The sequence below is a fragment of the Mustela nigripes genome, chromosome 3 (genome assembly GCF_022355385.1).
Source record: "Mustela nigripes isolate SB6536 chromosome 3, MUSNIG.SB6536, whole genome shotgun sequence".
Taxonomy (NCBI): Eukaryota; Metazoa; Chordata; class Mammalia; order Carnivora; family Mustelidae; genus Mustela; species Mustela nigripes.
In genome coordinates, this window is record NC_081559.1 from 109,948,569 (window position 1) to 109,971,010 (window position 22,442).

The window sequence follows — 22,442 nt, forward strand, 5'->3', positions numbered from 1 at the left end:
CGCTCTCAGCAAACCCCCGACCCCCGCCACATTTGACCTCAGGTCTCATCTAAATCAGGTGCTCTCTCTGTAGAGGCATTTAAAAACGGCCCTGACCCCCAACCCAGGAGAGTGACTGAGCCCTCCCCCGCCCTGGGCAGCGCAAGACAGGTGCCCAGCGCCAAGGACAGGACAACAGACCAGAAGGCGCCAGCACGTGCAAGGTTAGAAGCCAGTGTCACCTGATTTCGGAGCAGGTTAGTTTGAGCTACGAGATGAGCCTGCAGTTTGCCTTGGCACCACTGGGGGGCAGCTTTCTCAAGCAGCGAGACAGGCTGGGGGTGGGGGAGGGGAGGTCAAGGCAAAGGAGAGTGGAGAAACAGGAGGGAGATGGGGAGAGAGAAACAAAGACACAGATATTAAACACCAAGTCCAAACGTCCCAAATGCAATGACAGACAAGCCTGCCACCCCTCCAGGGGTCCAGCCCCCCAGCAGGTAAGATCCCTTGAGGCTAAAAGAATTAAGGGGAGCCCTGGGGAAGGGGCAGAGAAAGGGGTGAACTCCAACTGCAAAGCAAAATGTGAGAATCGTTAGCAGGGGCTCAGCAAGCTTGTTCCTGCCCCAGGGTGGACTGGGGAGGGGATCCACCCTCAGCCCCTCACTTGTGGACAGTGTGACCAGCTCGAGCCCTGTGCCCTCAGGCTTGTTCCAGCGGAGACAGGGTCAGTCGGCTCCCATGACAGAATTCCACTCAAAGCACGCCAGATCGGGAGGGGCTGCTCCAGTGAAACCCAAGCCAGGCCTGTTCTCATCCTGGAAAGTGGCTTCAGAGCAGGGCGGAGGGCCCAGGGCCCAGGGCAAGCACCATAGGATGGGCAGGGTGGGCCCTCTCCCAGGTGCTCATAAGTGTTTTTCCCTCACCTGCCGTGGGCCCAGCAGCATCCCCTACCACACTCACTACCTGGGACTAGTCACCAGCTGTAAACCCATCTGTGAGTGGGGGGATGATTCCTGCCCCAGGGGAGCAGTGAGACCCAACAGTGCAAAGGGGTGAGGTGAATACGGCCCAGGAAGAAGGCCCCTCCAGGGTACTTGGATTCTCCCCCCTCTAGATTCTCCCCCAGCCCTGCCCTCCAGCCCTTACCTTGGCAATTTTGGCTTCATCCTTCTTTTTGGCGGTTTGGAGGGACTCGTAATGGTGCCGGGCACTGTCATAGTCCACCAGCTTCCGCCCGCGCTTGGCAATACGTGACTGGAGGACGGACAGCGGTTGGGTGGGGGGAGGGTTGCTGAACAGGGCCTGGCACCCACACTAGGATGCTGACCCAGGCTGGGCTCAGAGAAACTGGGCTGTGGGCACTGGGAACTGGATGGAGCCAAAAGGTGCAGGGCAATCGATCCCAAGCTCAAAAGTGCATCTAATGCATTCTTGACTCGCTTGCTCCAACATTTCTGGAGGCAAAGAGCTCACCCCTTCAAGGCAGCCTATGACCGTCCTTATCCAGAGGTCAAACCACTGCCTTCAATATCCAGGTACTTTTGCCAGTACCCACCAGCCAGCCATGTGTCAACAAGCCTCCTCTTTGCCGGACCCCAGGCTTCTCTACTCCCAGGCTAGCACCACTGCCTCCCTCCTGCCCTCCCCATAAGGCATCTTGAGGAGCCCAAGGCATCTGCACTGGGTGCCATGGGGGCCAACAAGGCCCAACCTCCAGGGGATCAGGTCTAGCACAACCACCACCAAGTGGCCTCAACACCTCTGCTTCCACCCAGGGCCCAACGGCCACAGTGGAGGGTACCTATTCCCGTGCTCAGGCCTCACCTCCCCTTATATACTTCCTACAACCTTATAGTTGCTCCACAATGACATGGTCAAACAGACATATGTGCATCATAGGGTCTCTTCCCATAGTCTGGAGACCCAAAAGGCCTCAGCTCAGAAACGCCCAGGTCTGGGGGCCGGTGGGCTGGCCTCAGAGGGAAGGATGAATTGCCTGGTGAGAGAGGTGCCCGCCTTCAGGGCAAGGTCACCTCAGTGCCTGCCTCCCCTGCACAGGCTACCCGGCCAGAGCAGGACAGACCTACAAAGGGTGCCTCTCACCTTGATGTCAGGGAACTGGCCCAGGTATGTGTCCATGGTCAGCAGCGCCTGGTCCACCAGCTTCTGGTGGTAATCCAGCCAGAGGAGGTCATTGTTCTGAAGGAGGTGAGGGCTCATAAGAATATGGCCAGGGGAGCTAGGCCATGCCCAGTCCCCCGCTCTCTCCTCCCAGAGACCTGGGGTTCACAGCCCAGAAGCTTCTCAGAACCTCAGGTAAAATGGGGGTAGTAACTCCTGCCCAACAGCCTCTTCCAGGGCCACTGTAAGGAACAGATAAGCCCAGAGCTGGGAGGGTCGGGGAGGGGAGGTGATTTGCCCAAGGGCACATAGCATGTGAATGCCCCAAGCATCAGGCAGGGCGGGATGGGTCTAGGGCTGAAACCAGAGGGCCCTTTGGGAAGGACGGAGGTGCCTCACACTCACCTCAGCTATCTTGTTGGCTTCATCCCTGCCAGGCCAGTCGGGCTCGTACACCTCCTGCAGACATTCATTCAGTTTCTTGGAGGCCTCGTGCATGGCTGTGGGGCAGAAGGGCCGTGCTGCAGCCAGGGCCATGGGGGGACGAAGACAGGGGCCGGGGCGGGACACAGAGGGTCGCCCTTGCCCCTAATTCTGAAGGCCCAGGAAGTATGTGGGTCCCCACTGCCAGCACTTACCCCTCCACCACAAACCCTGGTCCCCGTCCCAGCTCTGCCCCCATCAGCTTCATGTGGCAAAGGCCCCTCAGTGTCCCACGAAGCCCATCTACTCAGACCAGGTCCTCTCCTGCCCCTTACCCTTGACTGAGGCCAGGTAGGTCCGGAGATCCTTCTGCAGTCGAGTGCCCTCAGTCTGCAAAGAGAAAGATAAGGCCAGGGTGAGGGCCTGGGGCACACGCTGTGCCTCACCCTGTTCTTCCTACACTCCCATGTGGAGAAACGCAGGCTGCAGATGATGGCCGCCCCAGATCAGCTGTCCTCATCGGGTCACTGGCAGGACTGGAGAAGACAAGACCTGTGCATAGTTCCTGGGCACAACCTGGCCCAGAGCACCCCTCCGAGCACAGCAGCTCACTCCTCTCTGGATGCAAATGCGTACGGAGCATCCCATGCTCCTCATCCCCACCCCTGCCTTGGAGCCCTGAGCGCCATGGGATATTCCTCCTGGTTTGGCAGCACCTATCTCTACCGGGTAATCTTCTCAGTCCTGTAAGGAAGGCAGGAAAGTGGAGACCCTGCCACCCCAAATAAGGCACAGGCTGAATGATACAAATGACACAGCACCCATGTATAGTGGGACTGGCGTATGTCCCAGGCGTGCCCTCGACAACCACAGACCAGGGGACCAATGAGCACAGAACAGGGGAGTGGAACACCCAACACCCTGCCCCAAAAGCTTAGGCCAGCAGGCTCCCACTGTCTCATGCCAGGGACGGAGGATGGCCCTGGAGGTAGACTCTAGAAGGTGGAAGGGAATGGCTTAGCCAGGCTGCACAGAGTAGGGAGTGGGGGTCATGCCCATGACTCTCAGGACACTGGCCCAGCCAAGGGAGGATATGGGATGTAAGAGGAAAAGATTGGCCAGGGGACTGGGCCAGACAGGGAAGGCCCTGAGCTGGGGAGGCAGCCCCAGGGACTTGCTGAGACAGCAGGACAAGCAGAGACGACACACCCATAGGCAAAGCCTCTAGTTCCTCTGGATTATCAATTCCACACAAAACTGAGCTCAGGTGAGAGAGGGGGGGAAAGGCTGAGCTAACAGATGAGGTATGGGAGCACCAAGAGTGAGATGCTGGAGCTTCCAGAAGTCATGTACAAAGGGGTAAAGAGCACACTGGTTTTGAGGTTATGAAGACCCACCCAACTCTGGCTGTCACTGGACATATAGCCCTAAGCAAGTGACCAAACCTCTCTGAGCCTCAGTCTCTTCCTCTGTTAGCTGGGATGAATGACCCCTGCCTGGCAGACCACAGGCTGATGCATGCTCAGGAAGAACAGCACAAGTGAGCCAGGCCAGGCCCCTAGCCTTGAAAGCCCGCTGCAGGAGATGGGCCTTATGCTGAGGATGGTGATACGGGGCAGTGGGGGGACAGGAGGAGAGAGGGCTTCTGCAGGGCCAAGGACAGCAGTGCCAGAGGCTGGCTTCTGCAGGGGAAGAGCACCCTCCTGGAGTGTCCCTGCCTGAGGCTCTCACATCTCGGCAAACCCCCTGCCCTGGTAGAGCACTAGGCAGACACAGACCCGGCAAGATGCCATAGTCCCCCTCCTGGCCTGTGGTGCCTCTACAGGAGGTGAAAGGCGGTCTCCATGGCAAGCAGGGGCATAACAGCCTCCTGGACACACCCTAGGCACCCTCAAACCTCTCCTGCACCTGCCTCCCCACCCCCTGGGAAGAGGCTCTCCCTCCTCATAGGCAGGTCCTGCTCTTCCTCTCCTTGTGTCCTCAGAGTGTCACACAGCAGTGGTCCAGTGGGGCTGGCTCTTGCCCTGTACTCGTCTCCATAGCATCATTGTCCCTGCCTGACCACTGAGGGAGCTGAGAGGTTCGGTGACCTGCCCAGTGCTACGCAGACTGGTAGAACCAGTGAGTAACCCCACAGCCTGGGCACTCAGGCCCCAAAGGCAGCGGCCTGCTTATTATGATGAAGGCTTCCAGAAGACAGAGAGGTTTCATGCAGGGACAGTTCCAGGGCAGCACATAAGATGTACAATGTGGCCGCAGGGGGGCGGTACGGGGGGGCGGGGTGGGGGGGAACAAGGGGTGGTGAAAAGGAAAAGAAAAACCCTCTCCAAAATTCCATCAATCCCCACAGACCACAGACTAGCCTCTAGAACCCTAGCCCCCCATAATTCTGAGGAACTTCAAAGCTTGTGGCCTGCTGATTAAAGATAAAGGAAGAAACAAGGGCCAGTCCACAGCACTGAAACCTCTCTGGAATTCCATCAGGGATCAGATGTGGGCCCTACGGGACCAGGAATGGGGAAGGGCCCGTCCCATTCTTGATGCTTCAGGGACAGAAATGAGGATTCAAACGTGCTTCTGACTCGAGGCTATTGCATTCATCTGATGCCCCAGAATCTTACAGACTCGGTTTCTCTTCCTGACAAGCTACCATCATCTCCCTCCCCTCCTCATCATCCTGCGACAGCCTGTCTCCTCTGCACCCCAAGGAAGGGGTCTCCCCAGGGGCAGGCTGCTCTGCTTGCCCAATGCCTCAGGCCGTACCAGGGCCCCTTGTGCTTCCCAAACAAGGCCATGCTGTGATCAGGCACACTGGGCACAGATGTGCAAGGAGCCACCCCCAGAGCTCTGCCTCACATGTGCCAGCTGCAGCTGGGCCCCTCAGCCCAGTCAGTGCCCAGGATGAGGCCCAGCCCTCCCCCAGGCAGCTGTCTCCTGCAGGGCAGTGCCCAGCAGGCCAATGCAGAACCTGTGTGTTTGCTTCCAAACTGGCTCCCTTGGCCCCCCCACATAGGGCACCTGAGAAACAGCTCTCTGGAGGTCCCGGGGGCTTTAACATACTCCTTGCAGAGCAGCTGAGGGAGCAATAAAATTCTGGAGCACGATCCCTTCAGCCTGCTCTCCTGCCTCTGGACTCGGAGTCTGGAAGGACACCACAACCCAGTACCAACACCTAGCGTAGCTCCACGGGGGTGACTTGGCCCATACCCCACATCCCTGCTATACCTCCCTTCAAAGGGTGCTCCCCTGCCTCCCCTGACACCAGCCCCCACCAGTGGTCTGAAGACCCAAGCCCTCATCTTCCCAGTGAGTCTAGGGGGAAAGGACATCCCTCCTGCAGGACTCCCTCTGGCTCCAGCTGACTTGTGCCCTCGCGGTCAATCCCAGAGGATCTTCACACAATAGCCCAGGATCCCCCCTTCAACCACAGTGGGCCCTGAGAACAAGAAGGAGTCGACCTGGCCCCACCTCGGCAACAGATAAGCCAACAGCAATAATGAGCCCCTGCGTGCAAACTACAGGTGGTCCCAGGAGGAAGAGCCTGGTCCACTCCCCTTCGCTCCACAGCCCCCCAGCTCAGGTCCTACTCAGGCCTTCCCAGGAGCCATCCCTCTGAGTGGGCCAAGCTCTGTTTCTCCGTGCAGGGACAGAGGGCAGAAGTGCCAAGACTGGTACTGAGTACACCCAGGAAGGACTATGAAACCTGCCTCTCGTGAGAGCCAGCGATCTACGGCCTCACCTAGGGCACCTATAGGAAGGGGTAACAGATTTGCTTCCTTAAAGGCCACATTCCCTGCCATCCCAGTCCCCAGCTAGCACACTGTATGTGGTCTTCACAAATAAAAGAGCAGGAGAACACTCAGCTTGCAGACTCCCCATGCTCAACGTCCACCCCATCTTCCCCAGGGTCTCCCAAGCCCAGGGACCCAGCCTCGCCCATACACACATCAAATCCAGAATCACATGGTTGTCTTAACCCCCAAGACAATGTTACCCCAAGTCTCAAATGAGACCTCAAATCTGCCCACTCTTACTTGGCCCCTGAAAAGCTAGCCACCCCACCTGACCTAAAGGCAGACAGAGCCCCAGCTCAAGTGACCACTACATGTCCACCTCTGGGGGGCCACCAGCACTAACTGTCTTTAGTGCTGGCCTCACTCCCTGGTGGCTCTGCCCAGAATCAGAGTGACTCCTCGTCCAGAGCTGGGGCCCAGCAGGGGTGATTCTGAGGGATGAAAGCAGGGAGTAACGCTCTGGTCCCTGCACTGGGGCCAGACCCCGCGGAACCTCAGCTCCCAGATGCGATGCGTACGTTGCTCACCTTCTGCCAAACAGTCCTGCTCATGAGGCAGCCCCATCACCCCCCACCCAGATCAGGAGCTGCCCCAATCTCTCTCCCCAGCCCAGCCAGTCCTCAGGACCGGGGCTCAGCGCCAGAGAGGGAAACTGAGAGTGGACAGATCTGGACACCATGCGTTGTGTGTCCTTGGAAGAGTCGCTTAACCCTGCTGAGCTTCAAGTGCCTACTCTATGAAGAGAGTATCTGCACCCGCCTCAAGAACACAAGGTTCGGGTCTGTGACACACAAGCAGTACCTCATCCACAACAGGGATCTAGAAACAGTGATTCCCTAAAGGACTTTCAGAGCATCCCACACAGCCTGAGGAAGCCAGCTGATCAGGGGACCTACCACAGGGGCTTTCAGCAGAAAGAACCAGAAGCAAAGACATCAGGCCTTGCTTGTCTAAGCCTCCATTTTGCAGGTAACAAAACCGAAGCCCAAAGAACAGGACACACAAGGGCACAGGGCCCATAGATGGCTCTGACATGGCACATACCTGGGCCTTGAAACTCCTCCCATTTGTGGCCTGGGGGACAAGCAGCCTTAAGGGCTCCCATCCCTGCTCTAAAGAGACTCTCAGTGAGCTCCACTGGCAGGCAAGGGTGGGCTTGGACCTGGAGATTGTCCCAGCTGCTCTCCAAACCCCTCTCTTCCATCAGGTATCTGCCCAGACCCGGCACTCTCCCAGCTTGCCCCTTACTGTCTCCCAGCATGCCCCTCACTCTCACCCAGCTTGCCCCCTACTCTCTCCCAGCATACCCCCCTGGGGCCTCTCCTAGCATAACCCCCCACCCCGTCTCCCAGCATACCCCTCCTAGCCCTCTGCCAGCATGCCCCCCACTCTCTCCCAGCACGCTCCCCAGCCCTCTCCCAGCATGCCCTCTGGCCCTTTCCCAGCATGCCCCATACTCTCCCAGCATGCTCCCCAGCTCCCAGCTCCTGGCCAGTGAGGGGACTGTCAAAGTTCTCCAAAGAAGGCCCCCTCTCCCAGGTTCCATTCCAGCTGTACTTTTACTTTGTCCTTTTACTTTGCACAAGCTAAGGCAAAAGGTCCCGAAGGCAAAAGACCTTGCCCCTTAAGGCAAAAGGTCACCCACACTCACCAGCTGCTTGTTGAAATTCTGGACACACTGTTCAAACTGCTCATCCTTTGTCTCATCCGCCTTTCCCAGTTTCTGGAGGACCTGCCAAGGCAGCAGGAGAAAGAGTTACCATAGGAAAGCGGGTGGCCAAACCAAAAGCGCCCAGTCACCAACACCACAGATGACTTCCCAACCCAGCCAACGTCCTGGAGGCCCACAGCCAGCATCACACAGCCCAGGGCACTGGGACCATCAGAAGGTCTTGTGGCTGCTGTGATCCTCAAAAGCCAGTCAGTCCATCAAGTCTTGAGACCTCCCCATCCTCTATCGGCCAAGAGGAGGAGCTTAGGTCAGGCTTGCCAGAATGACTGAAACCAGGAGGAGGGGGACACTCTTAAAGACAGCTTGAGGGGTCAGGTACCCCTCCTTGCTATCTCACACTGCACCTCTGTGGGTTCCACCCAATCCTGGTGGCTAAAAAGTGAGCTGAGCAAAAGAAGGGCCAGGTAAGGGCAGCCACACCTCCCCACATGACTCCATTTCCTGGTCCCAAGACTCTTGAATACCAGAGGTAGGAGCAGAGCAGCCCTGAGCTGGGAGGTAGCCACCCCAGGACACAGAGGGCAGCGAGGGGTGGCCAGGGGTCAGGCTGTTTGTATCACTAGGAGCCAGCTCGCAATCTGACTAGATTTTCAGATGGGACCTGCTCTAGCCATGCTGCTCCCTTCTCTACAAGCCAGCAGGCCACCCTGGGCCTACTCGTGGTACTCACACTCACACTAACACACCTACATTCACACACACATGCACACACACATATAGCTCACAGCCACCCGCTCTACTCCCATCTAGACATCTCAGAGGCAGACTCTTCTGATGAGTCACAACTGTGCTTTCTCAGCTGTGTGGGGAGGGCAGGAGGGGAGGGCAGATGTGGGGAGAGAGGTGGGGAGAGGCAGAGAGACCCAAGACCAGAAAAGGGGGAAAGACCTAGAAAAAGGAGGAGCTGGATCAGGAGCCTGAGAGGAAGTATCATGAGAGAGACAGAGGGGTGGAGGGAAGAAGGGGTAAGGGCAACAGGGGAGGAGAGGGCAGGGAAAGAGAAAGAGGACAGAAAGGCTGCAGAAAGGGGAAGCTGAGGCAGAGATGGGGTGGGTTTGCAGGAAGAGAGGACAGCAGAGACCACAATGGAGACAGAGACCCCCACTCACAGCACCTCCACAGGAAGCAGAAGGACAACACTGAGATGCTCAGCAGAGGCAGTGGCCAAAGCCCAAAAAGAAGGAGAAGAGAGCCTGGGCGGCTCAGTCAGTCAAGTGTCCACCTTCAGCTCAGGTCTTGATCTCAGGGTCCTGGGGTCCAGCCTGGCACCCAGCTCCCTGCTCAGCAGGACGTCTGCTTCTCCCTCTCCCTCCACCCCTCCCTGCTGTTCATTCTCTCCCTTTCTCAAATAAATAAATAAAATCTTTTTTAAAAAGAAAGAAGAAAGAAAGGGAGAGAAGGAAGGGTGGCGGTGGCGGGGGGGTGGCAGGCGGAGGTGAAAACTGCGGCCTGGACCAAGGGATGCTCTGTCCCAGAACAGAGCCTGGACCCTTCCCAGCCCTGACTGGCTGTAGGATGGCCCAGGCTGCCATGCTGCACCATCTCCAGCAGGCTTGGGGGCCACAGCCAGGCCCATCGGCTCTTAGACCTTCTCTCGGTGTGTACATTAAGGACATCACCAAGTGCCTGCTCTGTGCACAGCCATGGGCACCACTGCTGTGGGAGCAGATGCTAATCAGACATGAATCCAGCCAGAGAAAGGGCAGCGTGTGGCACTGCAGGAGCCTGGGTGGATAGCCATATAGCCTGGACAATCAGAAAAGGCTTCCTGGGGGAAGTGGCAGCTGCTCAGATGGCAGGGAGAGAGCATGCAGCAAAGGCGGGGAGACCAGAGAGATGTAAGGTATGTTACCAGGGAGTTTCAAATAACTTGAGGTGACCAGAAGCCACAGAGGATGGTGAGGGAGGATATGGGCAGCAGGAGGAGTAGGAATAGGCATGGGAGAGCAGCCCGCCTACAACTTTGTGCTGTAATGGTCACAACACAGTTTATTGGGCAAGTGCAGCTGTAGGCCAAAGGCTGACACTGAGGTGAGAGGCAAAAAGCAAAACAAAACAACCATGAGCAAGAAAATCAGTACTTCCCACCAGCCACAGGCCCCCGCCACCTCCCCCTTGGCAACCATACCCAGATGGTCCCATGGAAATGGGGTGGAGCTGTGGAAGCGCCTGGCCTCTCTGCACGGAGCTTGAGTGACTCACCCCCCATCAGACACGAGCCCCTAGGCCCCACCACCTCCAAAGACAGAAATGGAACACCAGGTGGGAAAGAACTTCCAGAAGTCAACAGAGGTCACTGAAATGAGCACGAAGCTCCCAGGAAGCTTGGTCAAGGCCAGGTCGGCCCTCAAGACAGGAGGACTGGGAAGGTAGCCCTGTCCACCCCCTATTTCTCTTCTCCCTGAGGAGATGTACTCAGTCAGCCAAAGGTCCCTAGTCCCAGTCCTGCCACCAGAGCGCCTGAGGGCCCCAAGCCCTCAGAACCTCACACACACATGCACACCTGGCCCCAGCTCCCCAGCCAGGATATAGGTCTTGCACCAGACAGGTCTTCACGCCAGCCACAGCAAGCAGGCCAGGCGGTGAGAAGACCACTGAGAAAAGGGACTTTCTCTGAGCCTCAAGGGCATTCTCATAAAGAGAACATGAGCACCCACCTTAAGGCTCATGTCTGTAAAGTGTATCTCTGTGTGTGGCACACTCGAGTAACCAGTCTCTCACCCGGCCTTCAGAGCTGCTTTCACACAACGGGGTGGCAGGGGGGGGCAGGCCTGATACCAACCTTCCTCCAGGATGGATAGCAAACTCCTATCATCCTTCAAAACTTGGCTCAGATGACACCTCCGTGAAGCTACCCCCACCCCCTCTCTCCCCAACACTTCCGGTACCACTTAGGGCCAAGGACCTACTCCCCTCACTGCTGCGCCATGTGCCCAAGTGTCTGCCTCTGGCTGTGTCCAGCCCATGAAGAGTCTGAGGTCAGAGACGGTGTCCAGTCCTTTCCATGTCCCCAGCTCCTGCAGAGGGCTGGGGACAGGGCAGACCCAGAACTTGCTCTTGGTGGCTGCTGGCTAATCTAAGCCGTGAGCTTTGAGGACAGAGTCAAGACCTTGAACAAAACATCCCATCTCTCAGGCGAAGTATCCTCGTGCAAAAGGGAAGGCTGTGTAAAGTATTCGGCCTGACACGCGGACAGAAAGCTGAAGGTCACCCTTAGAATTAGGGTTAGAGGGGGCACTTCCATCAGTCTGAGGTCTGGTCTAGGGTGACATGGGCCAGCGCCAAGGAGTCCCAGGCCTGAAGAGCCAGGGTGCGGGGGAGTGATCGGCACAGGAAGGTGGCCCAGCTCCCCACTGTGCACGACCTCAGGCTAACAGCTTAACCTCTGTGGCCAAGGCTTGAGAAAACGCCCGGTGAGTGCGTGCTGGCCTTGGCCTCATTAATCCTCACTGCACCCACCTCCTTTTAACAGATGACGCAGCCTGGGTACCCAACCTCAAGGCGCTGCTGAACTGGCTAAAAACAAGCTGGACATGCCTGCCTCGGAAGAGAGACCAGGACAAAACTCGGTCCAGTAAAATCCCACAAACTCCCGCTACCAGCTTCCATTTTTTCCAACCGCTGTAACTGGAACTCCTACCACGGCCCAGCCACTGGGTAAGAGGCCTTTCTGATCAGCTGCTGTCAAGCCCCAGACCATGACCACAGCCCGTCCCCTCCCGACCATGGCCGTGGGCCTCAGCAGCACCAGAGCTCTATCCATTCAGCATGCAGTTAGTGGGGCCTCTTGGCTCTTGTGCCAAGCTCACACGCAGACCACTGAGAGCAGCAGGGGGACTCTGGGTGTCCAGAGGGGCCTGCTCCCAGGGACTCAGGGAATGCAGGACAACCAAGGCGGTTACAAGGGATGAGCAGGAGTCGGTGGGCAGGAAGGCCTGGAGCAGGAGTCGGTGGGCAGGAAGGCCTGGAGCAGGAGTCGGTGGGCAGGAAGGTCTGGAGGCAGAGAGGCAGGATTTCCACTGCCTGCCGAGGGTTATGTAGGGGGAGAGCCCCAGACACTCTGGCGTCACACTTTCACACTTGTCAAACACTATGTCACACCCTTTCACACTATGTCTGCCTTTGCTATAAAATAAAGGGGAGCCTTTCTGATTATGGGACAGAGGACAGGTGCACAGGCCCTGCCACCTCGGTGTTAGCCCAGGGCGGGGGCGTAGAGACGGTTCAGCAGCCCAAACGGCCAGCAGTCCAGAAAGCCTCATCAGGGCCACCTCTTCTCAGCACGTCCTCACCCCAGCCAGAAGGCAGTGGAGCCCAGGTGCCCCCAAAGGGACCGTGCAGGGCAGGGCAGAGACGAGCAGCCGGTGGCAGAAACAAACCTCCTTCTGAGAGCATCCACACTCCCACCTCACTGAGCCTGGGCCATGACCCAGCACCAGCAGCCCCTCTCTGAGCAGTGGAGGAGGCACACCAGGGCTCAGGGGGAGCTTCGGAGGAAGGAGGTGCCCCTCTCCCAGCCTCTGTGCTTTGACCTTTCTCACAGCCCAGAGCATCCCACTCCCACAGCCAGCATGGGGTGTCCTGCCAAACCCTCACCTCTCCTCCTCCCAGCCAGCAAATGGCCCCTGGGACAAGACACCTGTGTCTCTGCACAGCCATGCTTACATGACCACCAACCCCAGAAGAACAGGAAAGCCCCTAGGGACCAGGCTGGTTTGAACTAGGAGCAGTTGATCACTCAATTCTCACCGAGCCCTGAGCAAAGCACATTATAGTCGCCAAGCGCCCCCTCCTATAGTTGAGTGTCTTCACCTCCGTGTGACAGATGGCAGGGGAGTACAGATCAGTCAGGACACACAGCCTAAGGTCTTACAGAAGGGAGTAAGCTCTGAGCTTCTCTGCTGCTCCTGGCCCCCAAAACTTGAGGAGGGGCACCCCATAGGCCTCACCCGGCACAAGCCACTCCAGCCCAGCAGATACAGTATAGGTGAGCATGTCTGCAGGCCCTCACCCCCTGGGCTGACGGTGGGTGGCCCTGCTTGGAGCCCTGAACTCAGGACAGTCCCCTCCCAGGGGCTCTAAGCCCTCCTTCCTCCAGAGAGGGACTGAGTTCTCCTGCACTGAGGGGACACACGTTCACATCTGAATGGCATGGCACAGGGCAGGAATAAGTGCTCTCTAACCCAAGGCTAGAGAGAAGCACCAAGTCCAGGGGCCTAGGAGGGAAACCCCAGGGAGGCAGGGCCCATGTTCCCAATCAGCCCTGGTCCCCAGGCTCTGGGCCAGAAAGAAAGGCTGGGGGCTCCTCCAGCATCTACGGCACACCTTGTCATGGCTGCTACAGAGGCATCTCATATAGCCAAAGAGGGTGGGGACCCACCCACACCTTACCCCAGTGTCCCCAGAACCCCAACCCTCACACATACACAGTGGGGAGAGGCCTCATCTGGCTCCCCTCCAAGGACCCACCACCCAGCTGCTGAGACCCCGCCAGACCTTCATCTTCCTCATCATCTCCTCCTGGCGCCTGCCCAGTGGCTGCCTCTGTTGGGGTTGGTGGAGAAGTGAGCTGTACCCGGGGGGCTGGGCGTCACCACCTCACTGCTTCCTCCCAGGAGAGCTTGCGGTCCGGGGGGACCACAGCAACAGGATGCATGTCCTCGCACCTCACACAGAGCTCTCCCAAACAGGCAGGACACACAGACTGACACACAGGGGGCAGGCAGGTATAAGGCCAGATTTTCCCACAGAGCACTCAGCACACACAGCCAGGCCCTATTCTGAGGAAGACACCCCAAGAGGGAAAAAGCCACAGCTTCCCCCTCCCCAGGCAAACATGTCAGTTTGGCATACTCTGCCCCCTCTCCCCAAGGGGCCTCTGGGTTTCTGGCTCACTCCCTGTCACCCCGGGCTTTCTCTCTGTGGTCAGCTCTGGCTGCCTCCTTCTGCACCACCTCTGCCACACACAGCAGGGGTGGGCCAGGCAAGGCTGGGGAGCTCTGTGGCCCCACAGAGCCAGCCCCATTCCTCCTGCTCCTATGCTGCAGGGGCCCTTGACCCACGTGACGGACTCTGACACTAGTGGTGTGAGCCTGTGGCCATGCTCCTCTGAGACCCTCTGGCAGCCCAGGATCTGGGCAGGACCCCAGCAGCACCCACAAGAGAGCACAGGAGAGGAAGAAGGTAGGTCCCCAAGCCAAACACTTTGCATATGCCTCACTGACACACTGCAGATGACTCCAGAATGAGCCATTTCTCCAAGGAGCCCTGGCTGTCTTCAGGAGCAGGTGTGTTCATTGCTATTAGGTATCCTTGCTCCTGAGTATCTCATTTAATCTTCAGGCCATTTCCTGAGCTACACATTCTTTCCCCGAACCTTAGAGATAAGAAAAGTAAGGCTGAGACATTAAGTAATAAGGCCACATGGCTAAGAAGGAGCAAAGCCAGGACTCTGTGGCTTTTCAGTGGCCGTGAACAAGTGTGGCTCAGATCTCATCTGCTGTGGCAAATGACCTAGACCTCTAGGTCCATCACTGTGTCCCCGCTGAGGCCACACAGTCCATGGGCTTCTCTGGCCAGTGATTGAGTCAGGGAGGGGGGTGTGATGGCAGAGGCAATTGGCTCCAACAGGTGAATCTGGCCTGGGAATACCCCACCAGCCTCGCTGAACCCTGCTATGCTGCCCTCCTTCCCTGGCCCCTTCTTCCAAAGTGAGAGCCTGGCATTCTCACTTAATGAGAAAGAAGATAGAGGCAAAGAGTGCCAAAGTAGCCTGGTGCCTGGCCAAGGCTAGAGCCAGGGCTCCTGACTCCTGGGTCCTTTCTCCTGGGCACAAGGAAGTAGCTGCGTCTTCCCTTCTAGCATCCAGCCCCAGCAAAGTCTGCCCCCTCCTTCCAGAGAGCCCCATGAACTCACTCACGAAGCAGTCAGTCAGCTTTGCCTTCAGAGCAAGCAGCTGTGCTTCCCCCAAAGGCTGAGGGTCTCCCAGTGACCAGTTTGCCATTGAGCAGCCCCAGGCCTGCTGTGCCTTTCGGGTGTGCCAAGGAGAGGAGGGGAGAATGAGGGGCCTGACCTCTCTGGGAAGGAGTCTGGCCCCACTCCAGCCCTGCTTCGACCAGCAGTAGGGAGAAATCACTGAGGCTCCTGCCTGGGAGCAGAGCCCAGGGTCTCAGAAAGCAAATCCAACACACGGCAGAGTATCCCTGGCCAGTAAAACTCCTTAGCCCTCTGGCAGCCCCAGGCTGGCCACACATCAGGCTTTCCCTTACAACTTCCCAGAGGCTCAGAGACTTTTGAAGAAAGGTAAATGTTGAAACACGAGCCTTGGGCAAGAGCCAGGAGCAGGATTCCATCCCCGGGAGAATGCTCCCCAGCACCGAGGCCCCCCACGCAGCACCCGGCTGCACACTCGCAGGCTCCCAGGCACAGGCGGCAGGCACACCTACTACCCTCGTGTTCACGTGCTGATGCTCGCCCACGTTGTCTGCACACACACGCTCACACACACTTCCTGATGGGGCCCTTCAGTGGCCCCCAGGCACAGCAGGAAGGCAGCGGGAACCACAAGGAGGCCACAGAGGCAGGAAAAAAGCAGAGGAGAGACCAGGAGACGCTGTGTAAGAAGAAGCCAAAATGAGGAAGGGGAAATGGAGAGAAAACCAGAGAAAGGGAAACCAGCAGGAACCCAGAGAGCACAAGAGCTGGGGTCTAGGCCAGGGAAGGACCCAGCAGCTCCAGGCAGGTGGGTCTCAGGGAGGAGAGAGACCCTAAAGACTCCAGCTCCCTCTCCCTACCCCAAACACACACACACACACACACACACACACACACACTCAAGCACACGCACACATTTCTGCCCCCAAAAGACAAGCCTGGCCAAGGGGCCCTAGTCCCTTCTCTTGGTCTCACTGCACCCCCATCCCAGGACCTCCATTTCCCCAGGCTGGCTGCAAGGTGGTGGCAAGGGAGGCTGGCTCTAGGGACTGGAATCTGGCATCCTGCCTTCCTCCCAGGGGAAAAGAGATGCCTGCCCACCTCCCGCTCTGGAGGGGTCCCCTCACCATCAGATCCCAGCCCAGCGGGGCTCCCCGCAGGCTCCAGCTGTGGGCACTGCAACAGCCCTCCTCCTGAGCTCCACAAAGATCACACTACAAGGCGTGACCCCAGCAAGCTGGGTCCAAGGACCCACCTTGAGGGAGGCCCATCACCTCTGACACCCGCTTTCACTGGGCTTACTGAACATCCTGAGGTGGGGACTGTCATCTCATTTAACAGATGAAGGAACTGAGGCTCAGAGAGGTCACTTAGCTAGTAAGTGGCAGAGCCAGGCCCCAGACCCAATGGACTCCAAAGCCCAAATTCAACTTGTAATTCTCCAGTAAGGACTGCACAGATGTCCAACAGTCACAGGCAGCACACTTAGGGTTTACTATAAAAGATTCATCTTGCTGCTATTCCATCTTGCTGCATTCCAAAAATTTAACTGGCAAAGAAAGCACTTTTGAAGGAGCACCTGGGTGGCTCAGTTGGTTAAGCATCTGACTCTTGATTTTGGCTTAAATCCTGACCTCAGGGCTGTGAGATCAAGCTCTGCACTGGGCCAGGCATTGAGCCTCTCTCTCCTTATTCCCTCTGTCCCCAACTCTCACCCTTTATTAAAAAAAAAAAAAAAAAAAAAAAAAGGCACTTTTGTGACATAACCAACACAGATAGACAGATTGTGTAGCAGAATGCAAAGTTTGCAAAGATTTTTGCCATGAAATACAAAACTAGAAAAACATTTCCAGGTTCCCACTAGCCCACTGAGGTTGGGCTGGGCTGGGCTGGCCACACCCCTGCCCTCTCCCAACCCAGGAAGCTCCTCCCCTCATCTCGGCTTGGTAATCTGTTTCTTTTAAGAAGTCCTTGTATTCTGAAGTCATTGTTCCCTGACAACAGTCTACAAAGAGTGACTAGCCTTGCTTGGGAGATGGTCACTCTAAAATTACCTCCTTCCTCTTTTATTGATTTTCCCTTTCCTTTACGAAATACTGGTGAGAGTGAAGAGTGATGTTTGGTTCTCTCTTTTACAACCCTAACTGAATATATAAACACTTTGCCCTCACGGATATCAGTCCCACCACAATGCCTTGAAATGTGACTGGTTGGTCAAAAGCCAGAGTGCAGAGAGCTCCGTGGCCCATGTCAGTTGTCTGTCCATCAATCCTTCAGTCCCAGGGCTGGAAGCCTAACCCCGGAGACAGGTGAGGGACTGGGGTCTGCTCTTCCTCCATACCCACCTCTCCAGATGGAAGGGAAGGCTCCCTCTCCAGGTGCCTACAGCTGAAAACCACCCTCCTCCCCTCTCTCCTGGGAGGGGAAATTCCAGCCAGTTCAGCAGATAAGCCTATGGCCAGTGGCCAGGGTGGGGCCACCCAGAGCCCAGGGGAAGCTACAGTGCAATGGGGCGGGGGAGACCGGAACAGCCCACAACAGAGCATAGGGGAGCAGAGGCAGCAGAGGTCCACGTCAGGATGGGGAAGGGGTTAAGGAGAGCCCAGAGGGCCCAGCTGAGCTAGGGTAGTTGAGGTGAAAGACATAAAACAGCAGCAGTCACCCATCCAAAGGTGTCTAAAAGGCTTACAGGAGTTCCCCACATCTGTGAGAAGAGGGAGGTGTTCCACAGATGAGGAGACTGGGGCTCAAAGCCTGGGATCTCAGGGCAAAGTCAGGTGAAAGGAAGTTTAGGCTAAAAGAAGCACTGGAGCCCCAACGGAGTGCTGGAGGGGCCCTGGCTGGGGACAGGCTCCCTTCCCCTCCCCTCCCCTCGGGGACCACCCACCAGATTGAGCCATCCCTAGTCAATAGCAAAATCAGGCTTCCAAGTGAATAGTTCTTCTGGAAGGGCCAGAACCACCCAGATGGAGGCAGGCCACCCCCTTCCACAATCAGAAACCACCCAACTGTCCAGACCTCCCCAAAGAGCCCTCCACTCCTCCCATCCACACTCCAGGGGGAGAAAGGAACTTTTTACCAACTTCCCAGGAGGGGTCAAGCTGCTCTCTTCTCAGGAGATCCCACTGGATTTTGACCCTCACATACAGCCCACAGTGAGCAGTCCCTACTCCTGGACTCTGGGATGTGGCCTCCTGGGCTGGGAGAGCTGTAGTGGAGGCTCATCTTGGACACCCTCCCCCAGCCTCCCTGGCTCTGTTCTGCAGGGAGCAAAGCAAGATCCCTAAGCCAATACTTGAGAGAAGGCATGACTGGTGATAATACAAGTCTCTAAACAAAAACAAAGCAGTGCACAGAAAGAGTGATGCAAGGGAGGTGTTGTTCTTAGGAAGCAGCTCAGAGAAGTGACAGTTGAGACCTGATGAAGGAGACAGAGCAGGCCAAACAGAGTACAAACAAGTGCAAAGGCCCTGAGATGGGAAGAGCAAGGTCAGTGCAAAGAGAAGGTAAGAAGGTGGGTGAAGGAGGAAGAAGTCCTAAAATGCTATTCTGAGCTGAGCTAAGCTGAGCACTCCACACAATTTACCTATCAATCTCCCGGAATCCTCACAAGGGAATAGTAGTAGGATCCCCCACTTTACAGATGAAGAAACTGAGGCATGGCTTTAAAATCTCCCCAAGGTCACAGAGCCAGTCAGCAGGGTGGCGGGAATCCAAACCCCAAGCCTGGTCCCAGAGGCCACGTGCTCTTACCACTGCACAAACTACCCTAGCAGCCAGGGCCAGACCACAGGGCCTTAGCTGGAGGCCTCTGCTTTGAAGCTCTGCATGGAAATAGGAAGCCCTGGGGAGCTCTGCTCTGACCCACAATGCTAGAACACTAAGGCTGCTGTTGGGGACAGACCCAAGAGCAGGGTGAAGCAGGGAGCCCATTTAAAAGGTGTCCTCAATGACCCAGATGGAGCCACAGGCAGGAAATGCCAGGTTTGGCAAAGGCAGGAAATGTGAGCAGTGGCTGAATATGGGATGACCGAGAGAAATGAAGGAGACTCCAGGGTCTGAGCGACAAAGGGAAGGAGGAGTCATTACCCAAGATAGGGACATGGTGAGTCTGAGGTGCCCAGAGATGTCGGGGAGGGCAGGGCAGTGGGGACACAACAGCCAGGACCCCAGGGCAGCCAGGGCAGAACGCACCATCGGGCTCCTGAACCCCCATTCCCTGTCCACTTCCCCCCTCAGTCACTCCTGTCTGGGATGTCCAGCTCAGAGTGTCTAGTATGGACAGCTGCAGGGGAAGGGGAGAGAGGGAGGAACATCTCCCGCTCAGAACTTCTTCTGGTGTGAGAAGCCCCACAGCAGAAGATTCAGGGAGCAGGCCCAGGCTCTGCAACGCTGGGCAGGGAGTACCCCTTTCTGAGCCCTGAGCCTCATCAGGAAACACGGGAGCAAGACAAGGGAGGATTAAGTTTGGCTGAGTAGATAAGAGGGCCCAGCCCAAAGTGGTAGCTGATTTCCTTTCTATTCCTTCGCCCGTAACTTGACCTGGGATTCCTTATACCCAAGCCAGAAAGTTCAAGCAGCCTCTCCCACCTAGTCCCCACCCTGCCCCACCCTCTCACCCCCGGTCCACACATGCCTTCCATGGTGCCTGCCACCAAGCGCACCTGCTCCCCGTGACTCACCCAGGCTTGAGCATGACACTCCTGGTGGACGGCAAACACTAATCCACCCCACCTCCCCGCAGCAGCCTCCTCCACCCCACAGCTCTGCAGAGGTCCTGCAAGCCACCCCCTTACCCTGCCCCTCTTTGGCAATAAGAAGGCAAAATGGTAGATCCCATGGAAACTAAACATCAGCTACAAGCAGTGGCAGCCCCCACTAGCAGCCTTAATGCGCTTGACATTCCTGGCATGGAGGCTGGGAGACAGTCCACTGTCCAGAGGTCCAGAGAAGGCCCACAGCCAGCCCATCTGAGTGACACAGGGCCTCCTGTCATGCTGGGTGGGGCCTGCAGGGGCGGGAACAACCCCACCCTTGGCCCAACACCCCATACCACCTGTTGAGAGATGTCAACACAACCACCCCCAGAGCCATCACCCACCCCATCTGTCTCCACCATGCAAGTGTGAGTGCTATTCTCAGCCCCAGGCTCCAGGACTTGGGCCATGGACAGAGGAGGGAATCTGGCCCTCTAGTGCACTGCCTCCCACAGATCCCTCATCAGCTGCTGCCTTAGCTCAGTGGGGGAACAGCCTGCATGCAAGAGCAACCAAGCATGGGCCCAGCCCACAGCCCAGCAGAATACAAACCCAGAGCCGGGGGAAGAGAGGGTGAAGTACCCACATGGACTGGAGCCAAGAAAGTTCAGCCCTAGGCACCCACAAGCTCCACAAGGAGACCCTGCTTCCTCATGATACCAGTCCATGTTGGCCTTTCACATCACCTCTTCCAGGCAGGCTTCCCTGACTCCACCCCAGCCACTGGGACTCACTTGCCCCTCTGGATGGCCTGAGCCCTTCGCATATTTCTGTTCCTATCAGAGAAAGTCGACCTAAATATGCAAACAAGTCATTCATTTATTTCACCAACTGGAATCCTCCAAGTCCACATCTGTGAAATTTTAACTGTTAAACAGTACTCAATGGAGATAAGATATTTGATATTTTTTCCAAATATATTATTCCTACTATTTTGGTTCTTGTTGTTATTTTTGTTATTCAAAGGAGCAATGCCCACAATCACTTTTAAATAACTCGCACCCAGTCCGGCCCACCAAAGTGCAGACAACTCACACTTAGCCCAGGAGTCAGTGGGGAGGGGGAGACTCAGCCCGGCCTCTGTGCTCACTCCCAGGCCTTCATCGGCCCAAAAGCTGTGCTCGAGACTTCCCTGCCTCAGCCCTGGACTGTCCACAAATCCCCAGTACCTGTGAGAGCACCACAGGGACCCCCAGCTTCATAGATGGGAAATCAGTGGGTGAGGACTGGCTGGTTCAGTGCTCCCCAGCAGAGGAGGACTAGTTCCACTGCATTTCAATAGAGGAGGCAGGGGGGAATTTGGGAAGGAACCCGAGGGGAATGGGTGTTTGACCACTTGGTAAACCGGTAATCCGGTAATCCGGTAATCCGGTAATCTGGTCGAGAGTGAAGGCTGGGGTCAGGGAAGCAAGAGGGACCACCAATGGACTGGGGGACGTCACATGGCTGCCCCTGCCCCTGGGAAATGGAATGAATATTCAGGGGCTTTTGCAGGCTTCCTTCTGCTGATCCTGCATCCTGTTTTTCTGTGCTTCTGGGGGGAGGTTAGAAAAATAGGGTGGGCAATGGGCAGGCTGAACGGGGAGGCACCATCCCCCCAAGCCCCAGCAGACACAGGAGGTCAGTGCACAGGAGCAGAGCCCTGGAGGCCTCCCTGTTGCTAGGGACAGCTGGGGGGATGATGTGGGGCCCACCAGAGGCCTGGGCACGTCATTACTTTCCAGGTCTCAGAGTCCTACCTCTGAAATCAAAGGAGGGAAGTAAGGACCAAGTGAGCATGAAAGGCCTGTCCATCTCAGCTTCCCAGGGCTCATGCAGACCACCAGCCCTGGAGCCCCTATCTCACCAACTAAGGAGGGACCCCAGGATCTGGCCCACATCCCTCCACTCAACACATCTAGGCTCCCACCAAGGTTCCAGAAGGGCTGAGACAGTGAGGACAGGGAGGTATGGCAGAACCCCCCCCACACACAAACAAAACCACAGCCAATACCAGAACACCCTCTGTGCCTGCTGGAGAGGGGTTCATGCCCACTTCCCCTTCCTCCCCTGGGGCTCTCCTTACCAGAAGAAACACAATTCAACACGGGGGGTAAGTTGAACAGCCAGACAGAGTTATGAATCCTTTTTAAAAAAAGAAAAAAAAGTTTTTAAATCATGGGAATGTGCCCAAGGAGGCACACAGGAAAGATCCGAGTAGAGCAAGACCTAGGGATGGACACCTGATCCCAGATTCTGAAGGTCGGCCCCTGGGCTTTCCCCAGCTACAGTTCTGGACACTTCTGGATCATCTAAAAGCTGGAAAGGATTCTGTTGCCTACAGGGAGAGGAAATCAGAGTGGGAGAACTGAAAGAGTGGGAAATAAAGGGGGGGTCCATCTTGTCCCCCGGCGTCCCACACCTGCCCTCATGAGGCCCTCTCCAGGCAATGCCTCCTTCCTTCCTTCCTTCTTGGAGGCCTCAGACCCACCATTCGAAGCTGGGCTGGTCTTCTGCACCACCAATGGGCCAGGATGGCCCAACAAGACATACACAAAATGCCAAGGCACAGTCGAACACCCACACCCACCCAAGGAACCTCAGCACCCCCACCCCAGAATAGAGCTGGGTCCACGAGCTGGCATCCCAACTTTCAGTGTCCTTGGTGTGAAATGGAGACACCATTCTCCCATTTAATCCTCACAAATAGGAAAACCGAGGCTC

The 22,442-nt window shown here is 56.8% G+C and overlaps 1 protein-coding gene across 13 annotated transcripts in view; it reads right to left on the reverse strand.

The window, feature by feature from the left end:
• BIN1 (bridging integrator 1) overlaps positions 1–22,442 on the reverse strand; it is a 54,017-nt gene that overhangs the window by 18,767 nt on the left and 12,808 nt on the right. For 6 of the 13 annotated variants that reach the window (XM_059394486.1, XM_059394489.1, XM_059394492.1 and 3 more), the window contains exons 2-7: positions 7,969–8,049; positions 2,859–2,913; positions 2,506–2,600; positions 2,083–2,178; positions 1,126–1,233; positions 222–314 (exon numbers count right to left, since the gene is read on the reverse strand). In XM_059394486.1, the coding sequence (XP_059250469.1) occupies positions 222–314; positions 1,126–1,233; positions 2,083–2,178; positions 2,506–2,600; positions 2,859–2,913; positions 7,969–8,049 (528 nt within the window). Of the gene's footprint in view, positions 1–221; positions 315–1,125; positions 1,234–2,082; positions 2,179–2,505; positions 2,601–2,858; positions 2,914–7,968; positions 8,050–13,545; positions 13,601–22,442 lie in introns of those variants that run through there. The other 7 variants (XM_059394488.1, XM_059394494.1, XM_059394493.1 and 4 more) reach the window with 3 other exon arrangements.